The sequence below is a fragment of the Carettochelys insculpta genome, chromosome 3 (genome assembly GCF_033958435.1).
Source record: "Carettochelys insculpta isolate YL-2023 chromosome 3, ASM3395843v1, whole genome shotgun sequence".
Classification (NCBI taxonomy): Eukaryota; Metazoa; Chordata; order Testudines; family Carettochelyidae; genus Carettochelys; species Carettochelys insculpta.
This window is the reverse complement of record NC_134139.1, coordinates 100443602-100466504: the sequence shown is the minus strand read 5'-3', so window position 1 is coordinate 100466504 and position 22903 is coordinate 100443602. Positions and strand designations below refer to the sequence as shown.

The following is a 22903-nucleotide window of genomic DNA, read 5'->3' as shown; positions in this document are numbered from 1 at the left end:
CCTTACAGATTTGAACATTTTGCTTGCAGTTTGGACCACCAGGCTCTTTGACCAGATGTTTTCATTGCGTAGTTCACAATCTTGGCTGGCTCTTTTTCCTGAATAGTTGCATTAATTTAGAACTCACCAACAAGTAGTTCAAATTATTCCTTCCAAGTCATGCACTCATCTGTACTGCAGATCTTACCGCATGTTTGCCAGTATATTTTTAAACTTGCTACTAATTTTCAAACATCTTGAAAACTTTTCTGCTCATCTTCAAAAACTGCATAACAAAGTAGATGTGTAGAGAGGAGGCAAAATAACAAACTTAAGTGAAATTTTGAAAGTTCCTTGTGACTTAACAAGCCTAAGTCCCACTGAGGTTCAACTGGCGTTAGGATCCTAAGTCATTTAGGAACTTTTGAAGATTTTACTCTGTGTATTTAAAAAATAAACTTTAGATTCCAAGCCTGTAATACCGAATAATAACTTTACATTGACAAGAAAACAAGTTAATAATGACTTGCTAGCTGAAAGATTACAATTGCATTTTGGAAAAGACAATACATTAATACATCATTAGTTTAGACAGTTAAGATCATGGTCACCCATAATTACACCACTGAAGCAGTTTTTCTTCATTGATATTTACATAAAAATTGGCCTGCTAGTCTATAAATTCAAAATAAGTTTATTATTTCAACATCAAAATGGTCTGCTACAGAGATGAACATAAAGATAAATGATCAGCTTAGAATTGTATCAATTATCGAGTTAAAGTGCTAACATGAATCATTTTGTACCGTTTCTAATATTTGCAATATATGTTAAAATATAAAGACGTTCCATGTTACACAATATTTACAGCATATGCTGTAAGAATTATCAAAAGCCAGAAAAATAGAATATTTAAACAGATATTCTTTATTAGTGCTGAATAATCAATTTCCCCCATTGCAAGCAGGATAACTAACCCATTTATAACTGATTTATAATTAATACTGCTGTAGTGTTGTCATTGTTCATTAGAGCATGACTTTGGTTGCTGAATGTACAGTGCCACTTTCTGATTCGCTGGTAGAACTGGATATAAACTGTGGGATAGCAATGACACTTTTTGTGTAATATCCCTTTTGCTGAAGCTGGCAGTGGTAGCAATTTATTAATATTTTAATATTTTAAAGAAAACGTAGGTGGAATAGATGATGAAAGCCAGATCTTTTTGGGAAAGATAGTTTAGTGGCCGGAGCCTCTTGGGCAGGAGCAAAAGCAAGGGGTTAAATTATGACTTCCTTGAAGGCAGTTTTCACTCTTCCTCTGCAATGAATGCCATATGAATGCCACCCTTCAGTCGCTGTTGGCCTTGTGCCTCACAAAGCACCCCATTTATGCACCAATCGCCTGCTAGTGCAAACCCTACTGAGGTTGTTGCTGTGAATGTATGTTCTATTGAATGTTAGTATGAATTTGGTTTGTATTATAGCACAGCAGGGATGATCTGCGTAGAGCAGGAAAGAGGAAACTTTTTTCTACCAGAGGAGAAGTCAGTTGGGGTCCACACGCTGCCCCATGAGTGGTGTGGTACAGAGGCTCAGAGCTTTGCTATGTCTCCAGATTGGAGCCAGAAATGCAGAGTTCAGGTATGGGACAGGGCACCAGGCTGGGGTAGGGGGTTGAGGTTCAGGAAGAGATGAGGGCTCAGGCAGGGAGTGGAGGCTGTGGGGTGGGGCTTAGGATGAGGGGTTTGGGGTGGAGGAGGGGGTTCCAGGTGGAAGCCAAAGATTTTGGCATGCAGGGGGGGAACTCAGGGTTCTGGCAGGGTGTTGGCATGCGGGAGTGGGTGTGAGCTCTAGCTGAGGGTCTGAGCTCTGGGTATGATGACAAGGGTATGATGGGACGGGGTTAGAGTGCAGGCTCTGGGTGGGGTTTTGAGTGCAGTAGGAGGCTCAGGTTTGGGGTGAGAGTGTGGGGTCTGGGATGGAGTGAGGGTTTGGGAGAGTGTACTGACCTGGGTTTGGAAGGGTGGGTTTAAGGAGGGTGGGATTGAAGTGTGGGCTCCAGCCGGATGATGCTTACCTCAGGCAGCTTCTGGTCAGCTGTGCAGCAGGGCTGAGGCACGCTTCCTGTCCATGCTGAGCCCGAAAGCGGCCGTCATGTCCAGACCCTAGATGGAGAGGCCATCTGAACAGAGCATGCTGCCAATGCCCACAGGCACCGCCATCGCAGGTCCCATTGACCACTGGTTTTGGACAGTGGGAGCAGCAGAGCTGGCATTGGGGTAGGGGATTGCCCCTCCACCTAGGGTGTGAAGAGATATGCCAGCTCACTGATGCTCATAGCCGCAGGCTCACAAGGGGAGGGAGAGAGACTTGGAGAACTAGGGCTTCCAGTGTGTAGAACGGCCAGACAAAATGAATCTGTGGGAAATACTTGGCCCATGGGACAGATTTGGCTCATGGGCCACTGGTTTCCCACTGCTTGTCTGGAGGCACCTGGAAATTTTCTGCAGCAGTTACTCTATTGGGGAGACCTAGATTCAAGGTAAATGGATGACTAGATGCCAGATTTAAAATTTGCTCAGCAATATAAAAGAAGAAGAGTATGTATTACCTAGTGCTAGCCGTAAGAATAAATATTTTTGTTTCTATAAGCAGAAAATATATGCCTGTCTGTTCATTTCTCCTAGTCACTGGGATTTTTTAAAATTGCAAGATGTTTTGAAAATTTACTTCAGGATCTTGAATTTGAATACACAGGAGAAACATGTCATACGGCTCAGAGGTCATCAGTACCTAGACGTACTTCCCAAAAGTTTTCAGGCCACTTCATTGGCAAAAAAAACTTCGAAATTATCTGTCAGAGCCATCTGTCTTTTGAAAAGATATCAGACATAACTAGAATTGACTCTTAGCAGCCAACAGCAATATCTGTACAATAAGTGACAGTTCTTTTATAACATCCAGCACAGGCAGCATTAGGAGGTCCTTCTGTGAACTGTCACCATAGAGGTGGCTTTCTGGAAGATTCTTGACAACCAAATCATGGCACTTATATGTGTGGGATATTTCAGAGAACCACTCATTGTGCTGTCTGTACAGTTCCCCTCCTTTCCCACCGAGGGACTCCTGGTGAAAGCAGCTTTGTTTAGTCTGTTCCCTCCCTGTGTGCACACGGGCCACCATCCTTTCAGCTTCAAAGGAGCCCATCACTAAGTCTGGCTCCAAGCTCAGTGTTGTTTTTTCTTAGTACTAACCTATCACTGCCCTTGTACATCTTGTTGCTCCTCTAAGCATTTTTCCCTGTACACTGGGATCCTCACTTATCTTGGTGACGTTTTTGAGCAGTGGCTTTTTCTGCTGACTGCCTGTGCTTTCCTATCTTACACATGGTCCTGCTGAGACCCCTCTTTTCTTTTCCACCATTCCATCTGAATGGCCAGCAGAGAGATCTTGAATCCAGAATAACCATGACTCTGGGCAATGGGAGGGTATTGTTCTAAGTCCCACTCAAGAGAGGGACCACGGCACTTCAGGCTGTTCCTTTGGCTCAAGAAAGAATCAGTGGTTTCCTTCCAAAACAGTTATTACTACTCCAAGATTATGGCTTTCTCTTCAGCTAAGCTGCCAAACTTTCCTAATTGTTGATAACATTTTTCCAAGTCCCTAACTAATTTAGGAGACAAAGTCTTACTGCCTTTCAAAGGGACTTAGATTTCTAAGTCACTCAGAGCCAGATTTTTAAAAGTATTTAGGTACTTAAAGTTCACTGGTGAGGTTTTCAAAAGTATCTAGGTGCTTTAGAAAATCAGGCAGCTGACTGCATCTTTTGATACTTAAATACCTTTCAAAATCTGGCCGTTAGCTACTTTTGATATTTTTATCTTCTCTCTTTTAGAATGGCCTCAGTGATAGCAGCTGCTGGTGGGATAGCTGAACTGTGCTAGATTTGGAGGGTTCTGTGTGTAAGAAAAACCTAATTTTAAAGAACAGTATTTTCCACATTGGGGTAGACATGGACAAACATTGTTTGGTCTCTCTCTTGACATCTATAGATTAATATATAGGCACGCACCTTCATCATAAACTTTATTTCAGACAGTGGGATATTTTAATGTCAAAACCCTAATTCCTTTGTTATCTGTCATTCTGATTCAAACACTGGGATAATTTTCCTTGCAGTTTTGTGGTTTGGGCTCTTCTGGTTTACAACTCTACCAACAACATCAGTTTAGAAGAGCAAACCATCCGAGAGAAGCTCATAAGCAATAATGAAAGCATAGGGGATGGACTGAGGCTCCAGACAGTGGATGTTGATCCAGTAGGTAAGTAGAGGTTTTAGCTTTGCCATTCTTCAGGCTTTGTTTGCTTACCCCCAAGGTAAGTCCCTTTCCTGCATCTTTTTAGCGAATGCTAAAGAATCTCACAATACTGTTCCCAGTTGTACTGAAATCTGATATCTTCTAAATCAGATAAAAATTATGACCAGAAAAATGGGGCCATCACTGGGTTTTCAGCAGCTGGTGTGTAGGCTTCAAATTGCCATTCTGATACGTAGTCTCTCAGCTGCTAACTCAGCAAAGCTCCATAGACTTCAGCAGGGCTGATCTGGTAGCTCTGGGACAATGGTGTACAACATACAGCACCTAGGTACCACAAACATGTTGCAGGTATCCACTGTGGAAAAGATGATTGTGTGTAGATCACAGAATGATTAATAACATGTGATGCAAGATAGACTGCTAAATTAAGCTATAATATACTTGATAAAAGTTAAAATCTTTTCTCATGCACATGCACTGTTATTTTGTAGAAAAATGTGCTGCTGAAGAAAACCCTCCAAATTATTTCTGGCCAGATACAAGGCCCACTGTGACCAACTTTACTTTTTGCCATGGGAGCTCAGTCCACATTGCATCGAGAACATGGTAAGTATCCATGGAGACCTGTCAGAAACTTAGAGCTGTCAAAGGAAAAAAATCCATGTTAAGTATTCACAATATTTTGCAGCTTTATTTATGTCCAAGTTAGCCCATGAGTGTTATTTTAAGTAAGGTTATTTTTGTATGGTGACACATGGTGGCAGAAGTAGCACAAAGAGATGCATGTCACTGGAGTAGAGATATGTCCTCGATTATTAATAACTAGAGTCATCAAGCAATTAAAAATTAATTGCAATTATTCAAGTGATTAATCACACTTAACAATAATAGGATATCATTTATTTCAAATATTTTGGATGTTCTTCTGCATTATTAAATATGTTGATTTCAATTACAACAGAGAATATACAGTGTTCAATGCTCACTTTATTTTTATTTTTCATAGTGAACATTTGCACTGCAAAAAATGTCATTTTTCAATTCATCTAATACAAGTACTGTAGTGCAATCTCTATCATGAAAGTTGAACATTTAAATGTAGAATAATGCATAAAATATATCCACATTCAGAAATAATACCATGTAAAACTTCAGACCCAAGAAGTCCAGTCAGTCCTACTTCTTGTTCAGCGAGTTGCTCAAGAGATAGTGCTGCCACTTCTTGTTTACAATGACACCTCTAAGTGAGAGCAGACATTTGTATTGTACTGCTATTGCTAGCATTGCAAGATATTCAGATGCCAGATGCATTAAAGATTTGTATATCCCTTCATGCTTCAGCTGCTCTTCCAAAGAATATATGTCCACATTGATGTGTTCTACACAGTGATGATTTATAGCCATGCAGACTGACACATGTTCACTTTCATCTACTGTCTGCTAACCAGTGGTTCCAGCAGAATCCATTTTCTACCAATATGGGGAGAAGACATCAGCTAAAGGGGCACGTGACCCTCCATGTGACTCCTCACTCCTTCCATCCCCCCAGCCCAAGATTCCCACATTCTCACTGTCCCCTCCCTGTGATCCAGCCCACTTTACCTGGAGGAAGAGTGTGTGTGGGGCGTGGGGCGGGGGTGCGCGCGCACATACGAACACATACACTGTCCTCCTCCTGCTGTGCTGTGTGTGTGCTCTGTCCTCCTCCTGCTGTACTGACATTTCAGGACAGGAGCCCAATGTAAGGCTGCTGGGAGCCCCATGCCAGGATCTGTTCTGGCACAGCAGCTGCACCACCCCTTGTCCTTCTACACAACCAAGACAGAGAGGAATTGCCAGCGTCTTGCTTGTTCGGGCTCTCCCAGCAACAGCAATGAGGAAAGCAGTAGAAACCCCAGCCCTGCCCTTCTACGGATTTGCGTCTCCGTCTGTGTACAGCATGACAGAGCTGGGGGGTTGGCCAGGCAGGCGCAGCAGGGAAAGGTGTAAGACACGAGCAACTCTTCCCCAGCCCTGTCCTGCTGTTCAGAGACGCAGCTCTGTGGATGGGAAGGGGGCAGGGCTGTATGCAATACAGCCACGCCACAGAGGAGGTGTGAGGCAGCCAGCTCCTCATGTGTCATTCCTGTATGCCATACTAGCTAAAAATGTTTTGCTGGTTTGGCATACTGGAGCGTAGTAGCTTACTTGCTCTGCTGCTGCTAACCATCCATTGCCCTACTACATGCTTGTGAGTTGCCCATTTGATTTTAAGGGGTTCGCTACAGCATGTACAAATCCCTTAGCAATCTATCCATTTTACGGTTAATTTGGACACTAGTTACCTTCCCCAGTCCTAGGGAAGCTGTGTGAAGCTCAGGAACTAGTCCTTTCCACTAACAGAAGTTGGTCCAGTAAAAGATATTATCTCACCTATCTTTCTTTCTCATTTCCTAGGACCAGCACAGCTGAAAATGGCAGGTTGATAGTTGCTGGTAGTTTCTGAGAGGAAAGATGTTCCTAAGGTTTTACGCTGGAGGTTTTAAGGTTTAGATTGGGACTCAGAAGATTTAGTTTCAGTATTTGGCCTATCCATAGACTTCCTGTGTGAGCTTCAGCAAACCAGTTAATCTCTCCATGCCTCAGTTGCCCACTTATTAAACAGCAGTAATAATCCTGCCTTTCCTCTGCTCTTTGGTTCGTCTTTTCTGTTCAGACTGTAAATGCTTCAGGGCACAAACTCTCCTTTCCTGCATGTTTGTATAGTAACTAACAGGTTGATAATAACTGTAGTTAATATGATAGCCCTGAGAAATAACAAAGGCTAATAATGAGTACTTATAATAAGCCATAGAAAGGCTTGTCTGCCTACATTGTATCTGGCACAAGGTCTGAGAAGGATGATCCAGCTCTTTTACTTTCTGCAGACAACATGGCAACATGGAGATCAGCTTCAAGGTTTTGTGCCAGACAGGAAAACAGCCAGAGCTCGTGTTGAACTAACTTACTTCCTCAGCCTGTTAGCCTGGTTCAAATAGCTTCAGATTGAACACATGTTGCAAAGGATCTAGTGCAGAGGTCAAACTGTTTTGATGTGTGCCACTGAGTTATTGCACATTGAGGCTCCTGGCCCTTACTGCCCCCAGACTGCTTATCTCTGTTGCTCACTCACTGAGGTCTGCACAAAAGTTTTGTTTGCCAGCATAAAATATTTCTATTCCAAACCTTTTTTTCTTTCTGTTTTGTGCTAAGCTTTTCTTGTCTAGCCGTCTCCAGTAACTCTTGCCAATGTAGTGAACTCCAATAAATAGGCAACTGCCCACCCAATGGCTACACTGTAGCAACAAAAAGATACCAAAGATTTGTGCGTTTAAAGTGCTCAAATGTACAGCCGAAAGGAGTAAGCATTCTGCCCTCTGGTGTAGAAATGGTGGTCATAGTTATATGGAAAACGGTAGTGGAGCAGAAATTCAGTGATGTTTTCGTGTCACCCCTCCAAAAAAGTGTCAGATAGACAGCCTATATACTTTAACCTTGCCCAGACATGCAGGAAATGTTACATAGAGTAATGTTTCTGTGACACCGGATCCTAAGCAGATCCCTCCACAACAGAAGAGTGGGATGGCCTCCTGCAAATATTGTGCAGTATGGATCATAGATTTGGCTGTGGAGAGGTAACCAGGTGCCAGTTAGCGCATCAGTAAAACTTAACTGCCGCACTCTTAATGATGAATGTAGCTCTAATACTTAGTGATGGAAAACATGTCAGAATGTCATGTTCCAATTTATATTTCCCAAACCTATATTAAAAGCACGTTAAATAGTTAGGACATGGCAAATTTTAAGGTTGCTTTAATTTGTCCCCATTGTGTATATATATTATGATGATGCTTTTTATTGCAGGGCATAGAGGCTGTGTCTTTGGGCTAGTGTAGATATAGTCACAGTGTTTTCCATAGTCTGAAAATGTAATTGATGGGAATAATCTATTACTATGAGGTTTTAATTGCAGATTTTTACATAATTACTTAGCAATGTTTCTTTAACATGTGGGTCATTCTCAGATTGGTTACATACCCATTAACACATCCTAGACAGCTGCCTGACTATCCTTGCACAGGATCAAGGATGGCAGAACATTTTTATAGCTTCCTTGGAATTATGCACACTCCTCTTGCAGCTTCTGCTCTGTTCATATTGATCTGGGTCAAAATCTGAATAAGTTAAAGTGAAATCCGACCCATGTAAGGGGAAATTTTATGTGAAAATTTTGTCTACTCTTCGCAGCATTTGTTCAGGGCATGTTAGGAATGCTATAATACCACACGGGTGCTTTGGTCAGTCTTGAAATATAAGGCTAGATCCTCAACTGCTGTAAATCCTTACAGTTTCCTTAGAGACGATGTAGTAGTGCCCATTGACATTAGCTGAGAATCTGGTTCATAGTGCATACCTTTTTTCACCATTGTTGATATCACTGATTATGTACGACAATCAACCACAAATTCCCAATATTGTTAATTTTCACTGTGTTTTTGTTAGTGCAGGGACTGTAATTTTAATGTACCATGACACTGTGAAATTTACCAATTAATTTTGAAACAATCAGCTTTATTTTGCTATGTTATTCTGAATAATATGACAAGCTTTGCATTAATTCACATGCTGTCATTTTTTCCTCCACAGTATTTTAAACCTTCACAACTATACATCATATTGGGGACAACCTGACCTTAAAAATTGCACAGGTAAGAGTATTGGTATTCATCCTCAACCTTGAAGCATCCCCCACTCCAGGTAACATGTACTCCTCTCCCACACCCAGAACTCTCCCATCACCCTCAACCAAGATGAAGAACATACCAAGAATCAAAGAGTATACCAACATGTCATCTTGAGGTTCAAGTGGGATAAGTATATCTAGTCATCCCAAAGCACTGAAGAAACAGTGTATCCACAGCCTGGAGGCAGTTTCCTATGTCTGTTGGTCAAATGTTTCCCATTTATTGACTTTACAAAAGGTAGTTAATCTTCTCACTGCTACAGTTGGTAAAATTGGAGGAGCTTGGTTTACCAGATGGATCAGCAAAGCCAGTGATGACAAACTGCATGAAAAAGTTGTAAAACAATGAGCCTCTTAACTGGTGTGCAGAAAGCCAGAGGCAGCAAGTGGAGCCCCTTCTCTACCTTGGGAAAGCTAATCATTTGCTCCCTCCCTTCTGACCGTGCCTGCCCTCCCACCTCATCTGGTGGCTCAGTTCTCCCTCACACCCCCAGCTGAAGGAGCCCTGGACTACACAAAGCCCTAAACCCTCCCACGCCTATCTGGAGGAGCCCCAAGCCAGCTACAGCCATATCACGCCCCATTCCCCTCCCCAGACCACCCTGGGGAAAAGCATCTCATCCAGAAGAAGCTTTTGCTGTGCCTTATACAGGTTCTGGGGTGGTTGAGGAGGTGATATGTGCTACTCATTTTACTGGGTTCCTCAATAATCTCCCTGAAGGCCAGCAGTTTACTAATGAACCCAGGAAGCTGAATAGCGCATATTGCCTCCTCAACTCCCTAGAACCTGCATGGGGCATAATAAAGCAAAAACTTCTTCCACCAAATCCTACAAGCAAGGGTTCACCAGCAGTGGCAACACCAGGGGAGGCTGGTCTTTTATATCTCCTGCCCATGCAGAAAGCCTTATAAGCCAGTCAAGGTAAAAGCCAGTGTTAGAAATATTTAAAGAGGCTCTTAAGCATACTGAAATCATAACATAGTTTATGAGAACAAATACAACTGTTGCATCAAACTTTCTGTATAATGAAAAGATACCACACTCTACAAACTGGCAGTCAATGTTAAGCGCTTTGTCGCTTGTTAGCCCTAAAGTTGAAGGGCTCTGAACAAGATGGCAAATGCTCAATTTTTTTCTGCTGGAGACTCAGCTGACTGGTTAGGTGAGGGGTGAGCAAACTTTTTATGTCAGGCCCCACTTTTCATCCCTGCAGTTATCATCTATAAACTCTGGATGAAATGAACTCATTAGGAAACTTCCAGCTGACTTCAACAAGGTCAGGATTTTGCTCTTTGGATCCAAGAAGTAGTTTAATCTCTTCTGGCACAGGGGCATTAAGGAATTCACTATTTGATCTCAAGGATGAAGGAGAATTTGGTTTTCTCAAAGTGAAAGAGATAAGGGCCGGAAGGGACAGACAGGAAGAGGAAAAGGAAATACACTTAACTTTTTCCTTTTTCCTTTCCCTCCTTCTAATCTTTTCCGACTTTAAATGAGGATAAATGCAGATGAAATTGAGGGAAAGAAAGAGGAAACTGAGAGGGATATCGTATAAAGTTCAGCCAGCCCTGTGTTCTTTGTTTGTTTGTTCAGTTATCACTGAATACATTGTAAATCAACAAGCAGGAAGTGTCATTCCCATATATCCCTTTCTCCTTTTGCTCCCTTTTATGTTTTCACAGAAAATGCAGCTGATATAGCAAATCAGCTTCTGAATCTCACTGGCGAAGGGCAGCAGCTGACTGCAGACAAAGTCACTGATGTAGTCCAGAAACTTAAAAAAATAGTGAATGATGAAGAAATTGATGAGTCTTTGGGTTCCACCGTTGTGACAATATTTTCCAATATTTTAACGAGTTCAGACAGTGTATTGGCAGCATCATCTTCTGAGTAAGTTTTTCTGAACTTGGTGATGGAGGCTGAAAAAGTATTCCACCTCCTGTTAGTGTATGGGATCATAAAAACCTCAGAATTTCCATATATCACTACACAAGCTACAGCAAGCTGTCTCAGACTTTTGATTAAGTTCCTGGAAAGACATTTTGTCCAAGTGAGATATATCAAGTCTCAGATTAATGGGACTTGACAGAAAGTTAACTGTTTTCATGTCAGAAATGAAACTGTAATATGAGTTTAAATATTATCAGAATATTGTTGTTGTATACAAAAATGTCTGAGAGACAGATCCTTCCTTAATGCAAATCAGCATAATTGCAATGATTTCATGAGAGCTATATTGATTTACATCATTTGAGGATCTGGACAAAAGAGGTCAGTCTATCAAAATCCTTTTGAGTTTACAAAAATTAGTGTCAGAAATGGATGCAAAGTTCGAAAGAGTCATATTCTTTCCTGATACTGTATTACTGGTTTCATCATTTTTATTTAAACACACACACACACACCCCCATGCAAAATAATTTTATTTTTGTTTTTAGAGCTTTAAAAACTATTGATACCCTAGCCCTAAAGATTCAGTTCACTGGACCATCCATGAGCATCTCAACTCGGAACCTGGCACTTGGTGTTTCTTCTGTGAATTCAACATCTTTTAGTGGATCCTCCTTCAGTGTCAGTCCCCAGAACAATGCTTCAGATTTTCAGGTACAGAACAAACATTTACAATGGAACCCAAAATGTGTATGATGATAGGAATTACTACTTATTAGGCACTATACAGGAGCACTGGACACAGTTGGGAACATCAATTACCTTTTCTTCCCCATTTTTTCCAAATAGATCAAGTTAGTATTTCCATGGGTAACTGTTACAAATTCAAGTGTTTAATTGACATATTCCAAACTAGCTCCATCTACAGGTTGGACTTCTCTCTCTTTGGGACCTGTCCAGTTCTAAACCAGGCAATTTGCTGGACAGGGGAATTCAATTCCAGTCCCCGCACCCCCGTCACTGACCCCCCACAGCCCAGCTCTGCTTCTGGTCTCAGCTGCTGAATCAGCTCCCCTTCGAGCCCTGGCTGGGCTGCTGTCCTCTGGGCTTCATTCCCAACCTTGGCTGAGCTGCTGGGCCTGCTGCCACTGGGCTGCCAACAATCAGATCCTGGCCCTCTTGCCATTGGACTCCTGGCCAGTGGGGCTCTCTGATCTGGGAACATTCATGGTCCTGCTGGACCATAGATGCAGCTGGAACAGAGAGCCATGATTTGGAGAGGTTCAACCTGTACTTGGATGAATTAGTTGCTAAAATACTCTCTACTTATCTTCTGAACTACTTGTCTCCTGAATTGGACTTCAGCAACGTGTTATCTAAGTCAGGTTATTTATTAGCCCAGTATGATTGTCACCTCTTACAAATAACTGATGATGTTTCTTGGATCAAGTGTTGCTTTACTGATAGAAAAACAACTAATGATATTAGTATCTCTGTCTATAAAATCAACAGTTCTGACATGCACATGCATCTCCCATTGACTCCAGCAGAACTCCTTCAGATAGAGTTCACCAGTTCTTTGACTTTTGTCTCGAGTGTTTGGCCTCAAATGTATTTTTCTTCACAACATCCCTGTGAGGTATATAGTGCAATTATCCTCATTTTGTTTCAGATAGGGACTAGACACAGAAAGACAAGAAGCCTGATTTTACTGGTATTTAGGTGCCTAAAAATGAAGCTCAGTAAGAAATAGGATTTAAAAAAGCCCATATGTACCTCATTCCTGTTAAGTTCCACCAAGTACCTGTCTGCTTCTTTAGGCACATAAATACATGTAAAAATCTGGCCCTAAATGACTTTACTAGTGCACAGGAAGTCTGTGTCAGAGCAGGCAATTAAACTTGAGCTCCCTAAAGCCATGTCTACACTAGCAAGTTCTTTTGCATAATCAGGCCCTTTTTGAAAGAGAACATGGAGCATCCACAAATAAAATGTGATCTTTTGATCCAAGATCGAAAGAATGCAGCTCTTCTTCCAGAAGCCCTGTTTCACTCCTGGATCAGGAAGACCGTGTCTACACTTGGCCAAAATTTCGAAAAAGCCATACTAATGGCCAAATCAGAGATTATGAATGAGGTGATGAAGTGAATATTCAGTACCTCATTAGCATGCTGCCAGCTGTGGCACTTCAAAAGTGCCGTGTTTCCATTGCATGCTGCTCATCTACATGGGGCCCTTTTCGAAAGGACCCCGCAAATGTCAAAATCAGCCAATAGGAATAAGGGGATTTTGATGTTTGCAGATCCCTTTCGAAAAGGGCCCTGTGTAGATGAGTAGCACGTGATCGAAATGCAGCACTTTTGAAGTGCCGTGGCTGACAGTATGCTAATGAGGTGCTGAATATTCATTTCAGCACCTCATTAGTATTCTCTAATTTGGCCATTAGCATGGCCCTTTCGAAATTTTGGCCTAGTGTAGACACAGCCGAGGAGTACCTCCTTTCAAAAGATTCTTTCAAAAAAAAAGCATGTGTAGACGCTCCAGAGGCCCCCTTTTTTTTAAAAAAAAAAAAAAAAAGCAGTGCTTATGACACCAGATTTTTCGATCCCTTGCCTGTTGTTTCGATGACCAGGGGCCATGTGGATACTCTCTCTCTCGAAAGAGCGGATCGATCTTTCACTACGCTGTTTTGCGTGTGGAGACACCCTTTCAAAAGAAGATTTTGTGGAATGATCTTCGGGACGATCATCTTTTGAAAGATCTCTATAGCATAGATACAGCCTAACTGAATTGTCGCAGTGGACCATGTGACAAACACGTTGTTTCTGCGTAGATGAGGGTTATTTTTAAAATAAAAAGTAAAATCTTTCTATTATAAACAAGTAATCAGACCTGAGAAGTTAATTTCATAATTTAAACCTAAACTTGTAATAACAGTTACATGCAAATCATTATGATATAGTGGATTGGAATAATATTGCTGTAGAATATATGAGGAATTACATTTTCAGCAGGTGTAAACTTAGTAGTAGGCATCCTTCAGTCTGCATAGACTATGGATCGCGCCCTTTAAAGTTTCAATTGAGGACTTCATTTACAGCGTCTATTGTGACTATGTAGACCCACACGAGAGTGACAGTCCTTGCTGCATCTCTTGCAGATGTAGTGGGTGTCTGGCAAGTCCTTATTGTGCTTTCTGTGCGCTCGCTTCTCCTCTGCTAGCTGTCTGATCCTCATCTCGCCCTTCTGAAGGCCCTTATGTAACCCCTGCCTCCATCTGCTGCGGTCGTCCGCTAGTTCTTCCCAGTTGTCCAGCTCGATGTCTACCTCTCTGAGGTCTCTCTTGCAGACATCTTTGTAGCGCAAGTCGGGGCGTCCGGGAGGTCTTTTGCCAGAGGCTAGCTCACCATACAGGATGTCTTTTGGAATCCTTCCATCATTCATCCTGTGGACGTGGCCAAGCCAGCGGAGCCGACGCTGCCTGAGGATGGTGTGCATGGTTGGGATTTCAGCTTGCTCGAGGACGGCGGTGTTGGTCACTGTCCTTCCATGATATTCCAAGGATGCGCCTGAGGCAGCGCAAGTGGAAAACGTTCAGCCTCTTTTCCTGGCGGGCATACAGGGTCCAAGTCTCGCTGCCATAAAGGAGGGTGCTGAGGATGCAGGCTCTGTAGACTTGCATTTTGGTGTGAGTGTACAGCTTCTTGTTATTCCACACACTCTTGCTGAGTCTGGACAGAGTTGTGGCCGCTTTTCCAATCCTCCTATTTAGCTCAGTGTCCAACGACAGGGTGTCAGTGATGGTGGACCCGAGGTAAATGAACTTATTATTCCTGATAAATAACTTGTAATTGTTATAAAGTACCATGCAAATATATGGCATAATGCACATTACTAACAATGTTGTAAGTGTTATAGTATTTTTAAATATTATCCATACTATCTTCTGGACCTAAAATTCAAAGGATCAAATTCTCTATCAATGTAAATAGGCACAGCAACATTTGCGTTAATGGAGTATGACTCATTTTCATTCACAAAATTTCCCCCATTTTTCTCCAAATGATATTTAGTGGAAATGGATGAAGTTCTGTTTTAAATAAAGCTTGATTGCTAAGTATTATAAATAAAAGAAAGAGTTTTCACCTTACATTTATGGGGAGAAGAAAGGAAAAGTTCTAACCAGGAATGTAAGCATTTTCTTGCCCTGGAATAACTTATCACAGGTCTCTTTAAATAATAATAAAATCCATAGTTTATTAATAAAGTTCATTTTGGAACATTGAGTGGAACATTGAGTTGGTTTTCAGTTCAGGTTTGGTTTGTTTTTTTTTTCCTACATTTCCAACCACTTATTAAGCATTCGTAGCTCCTTCTCCATCAAAAATTTCCTCTACAGTTGTGGACACAGTTTATATTTCCATGCATATCAGGCAAGAAATTTTCTCATCTCTGTGGAGGCAGATTCCTCTTCACAGTCATGAACTTGAACCAAATACTGATGTGATCTTTAAGGATTCTTTAGAAACTTCCAATTATATTGCAGACAACTTCTACATTTTACTTTTTTCCTCTTAGGCTACATCTACACTAGCACACTACGTCGAAGTAGGCTATTTCGAAGTAAGAAAATCGAAATAGGCTACTTTGACGCGTATCATCTACACATCCTCCAGGGCTGGTGCCATCAACATTCAATGTCGAAGTAGCAATGGGGAGTGTCAAAAGGAGCCACCCCGGAAGGAAATGCGGAGTGTCCACACACACAAGCACTCTCCATCGAAATAAGGGGACAGCAAAGCCTGCGGATGGCGTCACAGGCTGGACTAGCCCTTCTGGGGCAAAAGCAAGCTGATCCCTTAAAGGGCCCCTCCCAGACACACTCAGCCTGCACAGCACGAGGTTCACAGAGCCGACAACTGGTTGCAGACCCCGTGCACACAGCAATGGACCCCCAGCTGCAGCAGCGGCAGCAGCAGCCAGAAGCCCTGGGCTAAGGGCTGCTGCACACAGTGACCATAGAGCCCTGCAGGGGCTGGACAGAGCATCTCTCAACCCCTCAGCTGATGGCCGCCTATGGAGGACCCCGCTATTTCGATGTAGCAGGATGCGGATCGTCTACACACACCCTACTTCGACGCTGAACGTCAAAGTAGGGCACTATTCCCATCTTCGGATAGGAATAGCGATTTCGACGTCTCACCACCTAATGTTGATTTCCACGTCGAAATAGCGCATGACGCATGTAGATGCAACATGTGCTATTTCGACTTTGTGCCAGCTACTTCAAAGTAGCCGGCTAGCGTAGACGCACCCTTAAAGTGGATATCAAGCAAATCTTTTCACAGCATCTTGCAAAGATTACACTTTAGACCAGGAGTCTTTACAGCTCTCTCCAAATCTTTGACTGTTAGCAGTTAAATTGTGCCTTTAATATATCTCTACTTTTAGAGAAACCTCTTCCACCCACTTCACTGAACCTAATAAGACACCTCTATTAAATTAAGAGTTTCTACTAGCCCTGGCCAAATTATTCTTACAGGTTAACATATGAGATGAATTTAGCCCCGTGTTCTGAGGGAATAGTATCGAGATTTAACCAATTACATCATAATTCTTTTTACAAAAGTTTCTTCATCAAGGTAGAATCTTCTAGACTTTGGGCCTCAACTACTAACCATAGTGGTTTTTACTTGTTTTCGGCTCCGTGGCCCATTAACATGAATTCATAAATTAATGCAATATATATGTTTATAGTCATAGAGCTTCCTACCGTATTTTAGCCCTGAAGTTCCCGTGTCTACTTTTCTGTTAATTTCTATGTCTTGTTCAGAAAGCTGTAAGTCTCTTGCCTCTGCCACTGTAGCTACATGAAAAGAAAAGACTCAGATATATGACATTCTGACTGTCCAGAAGAAGGAGCTGATTACATGGATGGATGGATGGATGGATTGGTTGTCAGAGTTGGCATCTAACTGTTTGTCTAGTCTACACTAGCCAAAAACTTCGAAATGGCCATGCAAATGGCCATTTTGAAGTTTACTGATGAAGCGCTGAAATACATATTCAGCACCTCATTAGTGAGCGGGTGGCCACGGAACTTCGAAATTGACACGGCTCATCCAGACGGGGCTCCTTTTCAAAAAGGAGCCACGCGGCAGTGAGCCGTGTCAATTTCAAAGTGCTCATAGGAGTGCTCCTATATGCTTATAGGAATAAGGGGACTTCGAAGTAGCCGGGGTCCTTTCGAAAAGGAGCCACGCAGTGGTGAGCTGTGTCAATTTCGATGTGCCACAGCCACCCGCATGCTAATGAGGCACTGAATATGTATTTCAGCGCTTCATTAGTAAACTTCGAAATGGCCATTTGCATGGCCATTTCGAAGCTTTTGGCTAGTGTAGACATGGCCTTTGACACATTCCTGGGCAGTCAGTCCTTATTCTGACTCCAGGGACTTTTTTATTTGTTCCATTTCTAGTTGGTGACCCTAAAAGTAATGAAAAATATTTCTTTTCTTCCCCAGATTGTTTCACACGGAAACTGGACATACTGATAAGCTATTACAGAGTTCAAAAGGGAGAGAATTAAATCTTTTCTAAATGATGAAAAACAACATTAATCTAGCACTATTGTTACTATGCATAAGTTAGTATAAACAGAATTACAGAAGGAAACATGTCATCTACAAACCAGTTTTGAATATGAGTTATGTGCAAGCTGCTGAGTGGAAACATTTGTTGGTCTCGTGGGGAAATGACACATTTAAATATGGTCAGCTAAAAATCAACCTATCTGCAAATTACATGTACATCCAAAAGTCACTATGAGACAATCTTAACAAAAAAAAATCCATTATTGCGCTTTTATCCCAATGTTGTTTATCAGCCTAAAATGGCTAAAAGTGAATAGCCTGTAATCTTATTAATCAAGTTAAATATATCCACAGCCCTGTCTATTCTCTGATTTTCTGAAGTTTAACACAGAACTGAGCCCTTGACACACAATTGTGCTCCAGATCAAATCTTTCTTCTTTTTATACTGAAAAATGTCTAGTCCCAATGGATGTGAAGAAAACCTTCTAAGGCTTTATTTATGCTGGAAATCTTATACCCTTTCAGTGCACTGGTGCTAATATGGATAGCCAGCATTAGTTTGTGTGCTTCAGTAGGAAACAGGCCTGAACCCTACCCATTCTGGGGCCCCCATTGCCTCTAGTCCCTTCCAGCTGCACGGGTTCTGGAAAGTGGGACATTTTCTGAAGACCCTCTCAAAACATCAATTCAGTGTAAACTGAAGCAGCGATGTGACCTGGAAACAATGGCCCAGCTCTGCAACAGTGGCCAAAGAGCAGGCCCACCGATAGAGGAGGGAAGGATAACTGCGGCCTGGGAATTCAAAAAGAACTAATGCTTCTGGCAGTAGCAGCAGCTGGAGTCTTGGGCTCTTTAAATTGCTGCCAGAGCTCTGAGCAGTGTGGTCTAGGTGGCACGAAGGACTGGGTGCCCCAGCCTGGCTGCTTCCACCTGAGGCCCTGCCCCTTCTGGGAGCATGGAGCTATGCCCATGACTTTGCCTAGGGGCCCAGCAATTCTGTTGGATCACCTGCCAAAGGAGTACCTAGCATTCCTCATGAAAGGAATAGCCTGAAATGGTCAGTTTGCTTCCCTACTGCTAGGTTGTGTACTTGGACAAAAGTTAGAGCAGCATGAAGGGTGCTGTATGTTATCCTCACTGCTGTGAGCCCCAAGGTGTCAATATAGCAGCTGAATATTATGTTTGCACATTCTTCAAGCTATTTGAGAGGCAGGAAGGTTCTCTTTGCTCTGTGTTTGTACTAGTGCCTCCCGCTTCAGAGCTGGTGCTAACAGTAATAAATAATGTGGCTCTCACACACACTCACACAAGGAAGATATAAAGCAGGCCAGACCATGATTTTGGACTGTATCAGTCCTCAGCTAACTCCAAGCAATATTTATGCTAATGGTGATAACATGCCCAGATCCAGTGGTCCTTGGACTATTTCGTTTTTGGTCTGACCCTTTTCCTCTTTTTATATAACAGATAGATTTTGACAGAAATCAGACAAATGCCCTGGCTTCTGTTGTTCTTCCCTCAAGTTTACTGAAGAATTTAAGTCAAGATGAATTTGAAGCTGTATCTAGGGCTCAGTTTACATTCTTCAACAAAAATGGACTTTTCCAGGCAAGTATAAATACGTTTTCAGCATTTCACCAATATCTTGTGAGTTACAGAAATGTAAGGTAATAGTAGGTAGGTACTGGCAATATGTATTGTATATTGATAGAGTAGATTATCCCAATATTTAGATTATACATTATGTCGGAGATCTTAATGCTATTCTAAGGAAGGTTACCTTCTGTATCACACAAACTTTTGCTTATAATAATCTAGAAGGAATAGATACCTAGGTGGTCACTGGCATAGCTCTACTGTGTTCAGATAAGCCATGCTTTTTTACACCAGTGTAGAATTGAGCCTAAAATTATTCCTACAAACATAACTTCTCTTTCTTTTTTTTAAAAACAAAAAAGATCGCCCAGGGTGAAATTACGCTTGTGAAGAACAGCAGAAGGCTAACATACTAGTTAAGTCCCACTTACAACCTTGTGCTGGTGCTTTGCACAGGGGTTAATACTGATAAGAAAGCATGTTAATTTTACTGCCAACCTCACAGATAAGCATTCTTAATCTACATTCAGTGTGTTTATATTTTATATGCAGGTTTTCTCAGAGGAAATGGTTACTCAATAACTACTGAGGTTTTTTTCTTCATTAAATCTGATCTGATGGTAATACATTTCCAAGTCCTCATTCACCAACAAGTTAGGACAGGGACAGACGAAATACATCCCATGGACCAGACCTGGCCCACCAAGCCACCAGATCCAGCCTGTGAATGCAGAAGATAGCCTCAGGCAGGCTCCCTGCCTACTTTCTCCTCTCCCCACATGCTGCTCAAAAAAAGCGGCTGCTGGGCCCTGTTTCTTTCAATAGCTGCAAACCTTGGGAAGGGAGAGAGAGGCTTCAAGTACTGCTCCCACTCCAGCACAGTCCCAATGGCTGGTTTCTCACCAATGAGAGCTTCCTGTTTGAAGCACCCTTCCCTGTCCCTGTTAAGCTTGCAGACATACCTGGCCCTTGCCATAGCCTTGCAGGCAGAGAGCCTGTCAGTGAAGTCAGCTGGGCTGTTGGCCAAGAGTCGCCCAGGTAAGTCTCCCAGCCAGAGTTTGCCTCTGGCACCCCATCTCCTCCCCCACTTCAATCCTCTGCCCCCTCCAACCAACATGATCCAAAGCTTTAGACCCCACCTCCTCCACCCATACCCCACATAACACAAACCCTCTGTCACTTCTCCTGCACACATGCCCCTTCCCAGACCCTGCATTACAGACCACTGCCCTAGCTCACAACTGCCGCCTCCTCCTAAACTCCCTCTCAGACCCCACACCCCCTCCTGCACCCCAGTCCCTTACCCTGAGCTCCCTTCTGCATCCAGCCTCATCCCAGACTCCGCACCTCCACCATTAATATCATAGGAAAGTGTGACCCTCAACCTCTGTACAAATTCTTAGCAAGCCCCCCTCACCATCAAAAATTATTTCCCACCCCTGAGATAGGAAGATCTTCACAACTGAAAAAATCACACTACATTCAGAAGATACTGTATCCATTCAGAAGAAAACATTTTTTCATAATGAATAGTGTTTTTTTGGCTTGAATTCATTTTCCCATTAGTATTTCAATTGACCTTTGACTCTTCTGCATTGGCAGGACTCTGTGGTATTGTGTTGTGTGTATATTATCTTTTTTATTGGCACCATATTGAGATACTTGAAATAATCTAGGTTATCAAAATATAGATGACCTTCAGTTGCCTTCTGAACTACACCCTGCAGTATCTGCAGTTGTTTTGAACAATATTCACACAAGAAATATTTTTTATTGAAAACCACAGTGATCCCAAGAGAGTCAAGAAAACAAAAAGGTTTTGTCATAATGGCACAAACTCCACATAATGATGAAGCATTTTATCTTAATAAATAACACTAAGCCTGGTCTTTACAAGCTACATTGTGATTAGTCGTATTTTATATTAAGGGGCAAAGTTCAACCATAATGATTGTGACTTACATTTAATGATACCCACTCAAAAGACAAATGACAACCCTGACGCCACATCAGTATTTAATTGATCTGTCTGATTTCCTCATATGTATGCCTGAGTGGTTTGTCAGTAAGAAAGACGTATTTGATAGGAAGACAATAAAAACTTGGAGCTGCACAAATACTGCCAAGAAATTTTTTTCAGGAATAGTTACTTTTTCAAAGTGTGCTGGGTCTGAGAAAGTGAGGATGTGCAAAAAGACCAAACACACACGTTTTCCATATGAACATGTAAGCATTTATGTATTCATCAGACCAGGAAACAAACAGTAATTTTTGACCAATCACAAGTTGCCAAAGTTTCATTCCTATAATGAGCTCTGACTTCTTCACCCCTACAGAGCTCAAATAGAGAATACTGAATACTCACTGAGAATTCTTGACAAGCCATCCAGAAAGTTTTTAAAAACTGTTAAATATCTATGTTAAATATTTTTTAAAAATAAAAGTCTTTGAAAGATATTCCTGCCCACAAGGAATTAGATTCTTTAGATCACCAGGTCCAACAGCCATCATTGGCCACAAGCAAGCTGGGAGGGGGAACCTGGCTCTGCATCTCCAGAAGGGGCAGGGCCAATGGGTGGGGCCTAGGACAGTCCCTTTGCACTGCTCAGACCACAACTCTGGTCTCCTTCTCCAGAGCCACATGGGCCATCAGAGCAGCTCAGCCACAGTTTCAAAGGGACCTGGAACTCCATCCGTTGCCACTGCCGCTTCAGAGGTCTGGGCCCCTTTGAAATGCTGGGCCCCTGCACAACTGCCCTCTTTGTCCCCCACTGGCCAGCAGGCCTGACCTAGATAAAGTACACGCAGAGAAAACAAAACATCAGTCATGTAGAATTTTAAAGACTAACAAAATTATTTATTCGGTGATGAGCTTTTGTGGGACAGACCCACTTCTTCAGATCAATCTCATTTCCAGCACAGACTGACATTTGTAAGTACACAGGACCAAAAAAAAAATTGCAATAAAAACTGACAAATCAAGTATATAGAATTGAAGGAGGGAGGGCTAGGGGTGGGGGAAGTTAAGTGTCCTGCCTGAGATAATTACGAGCATCAAGGAAGGGAAGCAGTCCTCGTAATGCATGAGGTAATCGGTGTGTGTGTTCATACCACAGGTTAATGTGTCAAATTTGAATATGAGTTCCAATTTGAAGAGACACGAGCAGCCCTGGTTAGTTTCCCGGCTCCTGCAAGTGGCAGGGAGCTGGGAAGCTCATGACGCTGCTGTACTTGGCTCCCGGCTCCCTGGAACTCTCAGGAGCTGAGAAACTGACCAGTGCAACACCTGGGTCCTGCTGCACTTGGCTCCCAACTCCCCCAAGCCAGGTGCAGCAGCACTGGTCAATTTCCCAGCTTCCCCGAGCTGTGGGAACCCAGGAACCAGGCAGCAGGGTGAGCGCTGCCAGCGTTGAGAGTGCAGCAGGGCCTGGGGGTAGGACACAGAATGCAGGGCTCAGGGAACTGTGGGATAGGTTCCCATAATGTACTGCTGCAACAGTTGATGTTTGGCCATTCTAGTGTAGCATCACTAACTCAAGTTTGTGGAAGTGAGGATACTTAAAATCGAATTTATAGAACGCAGAGTTATAAAAGCGAATTTAATAAACTGATTTTATTTGGTAGTGTAGACATAGCCCTTTTGAAATCACCACCACATAAACAGGATTGGAAATATTGTCTTACTAGGCTCAGTCACTTAGACCTTCTTTTTCACAGCTTATGGTTCTTAGCCACTTTCTGTAAGGTAGTGTATAATACTG

The 22903-nt window shown here is 42.4% G+C and overlaps 1 protein-coding gene across 5 annotated transcripts in view; it reads left to right on the top strand.

The window, feature by feature from the left end:
* The window catches only part of ADGRG6 (adhesion G protein-coupled receptor G6), a 163773-nt gene that overhangs the window by 104402 nt on the left and 36468 nt on the right, over nt 1-22903 (top strand). For all 5 annotated transcript variants that reach the window (XM_074988723.1, XM_074988724.1, XM_074988726.1 and 2 more), the window contains 6 exons: nt 4161-4303; nt 4792-4906; nt 8966-9027; nt 10746-10953; nt 11502-11667; nt 19014-19154. In XM_074988723.1, the coding sequence (XP_074844824.1) occupies nt 4161-4303; nt 4792-4906; nt 8966-9027; nt 10746-10953; nt 11502-11667; nt 19014-19154 (835 nt within the window). The remainder of the gene's footprint in view (nt 1-4160; nt 4304-4791; nt 4907-8965; nt 9028-10745; nt 10954-11501; nt 11668-19013; nt 19155-22903) is intronic.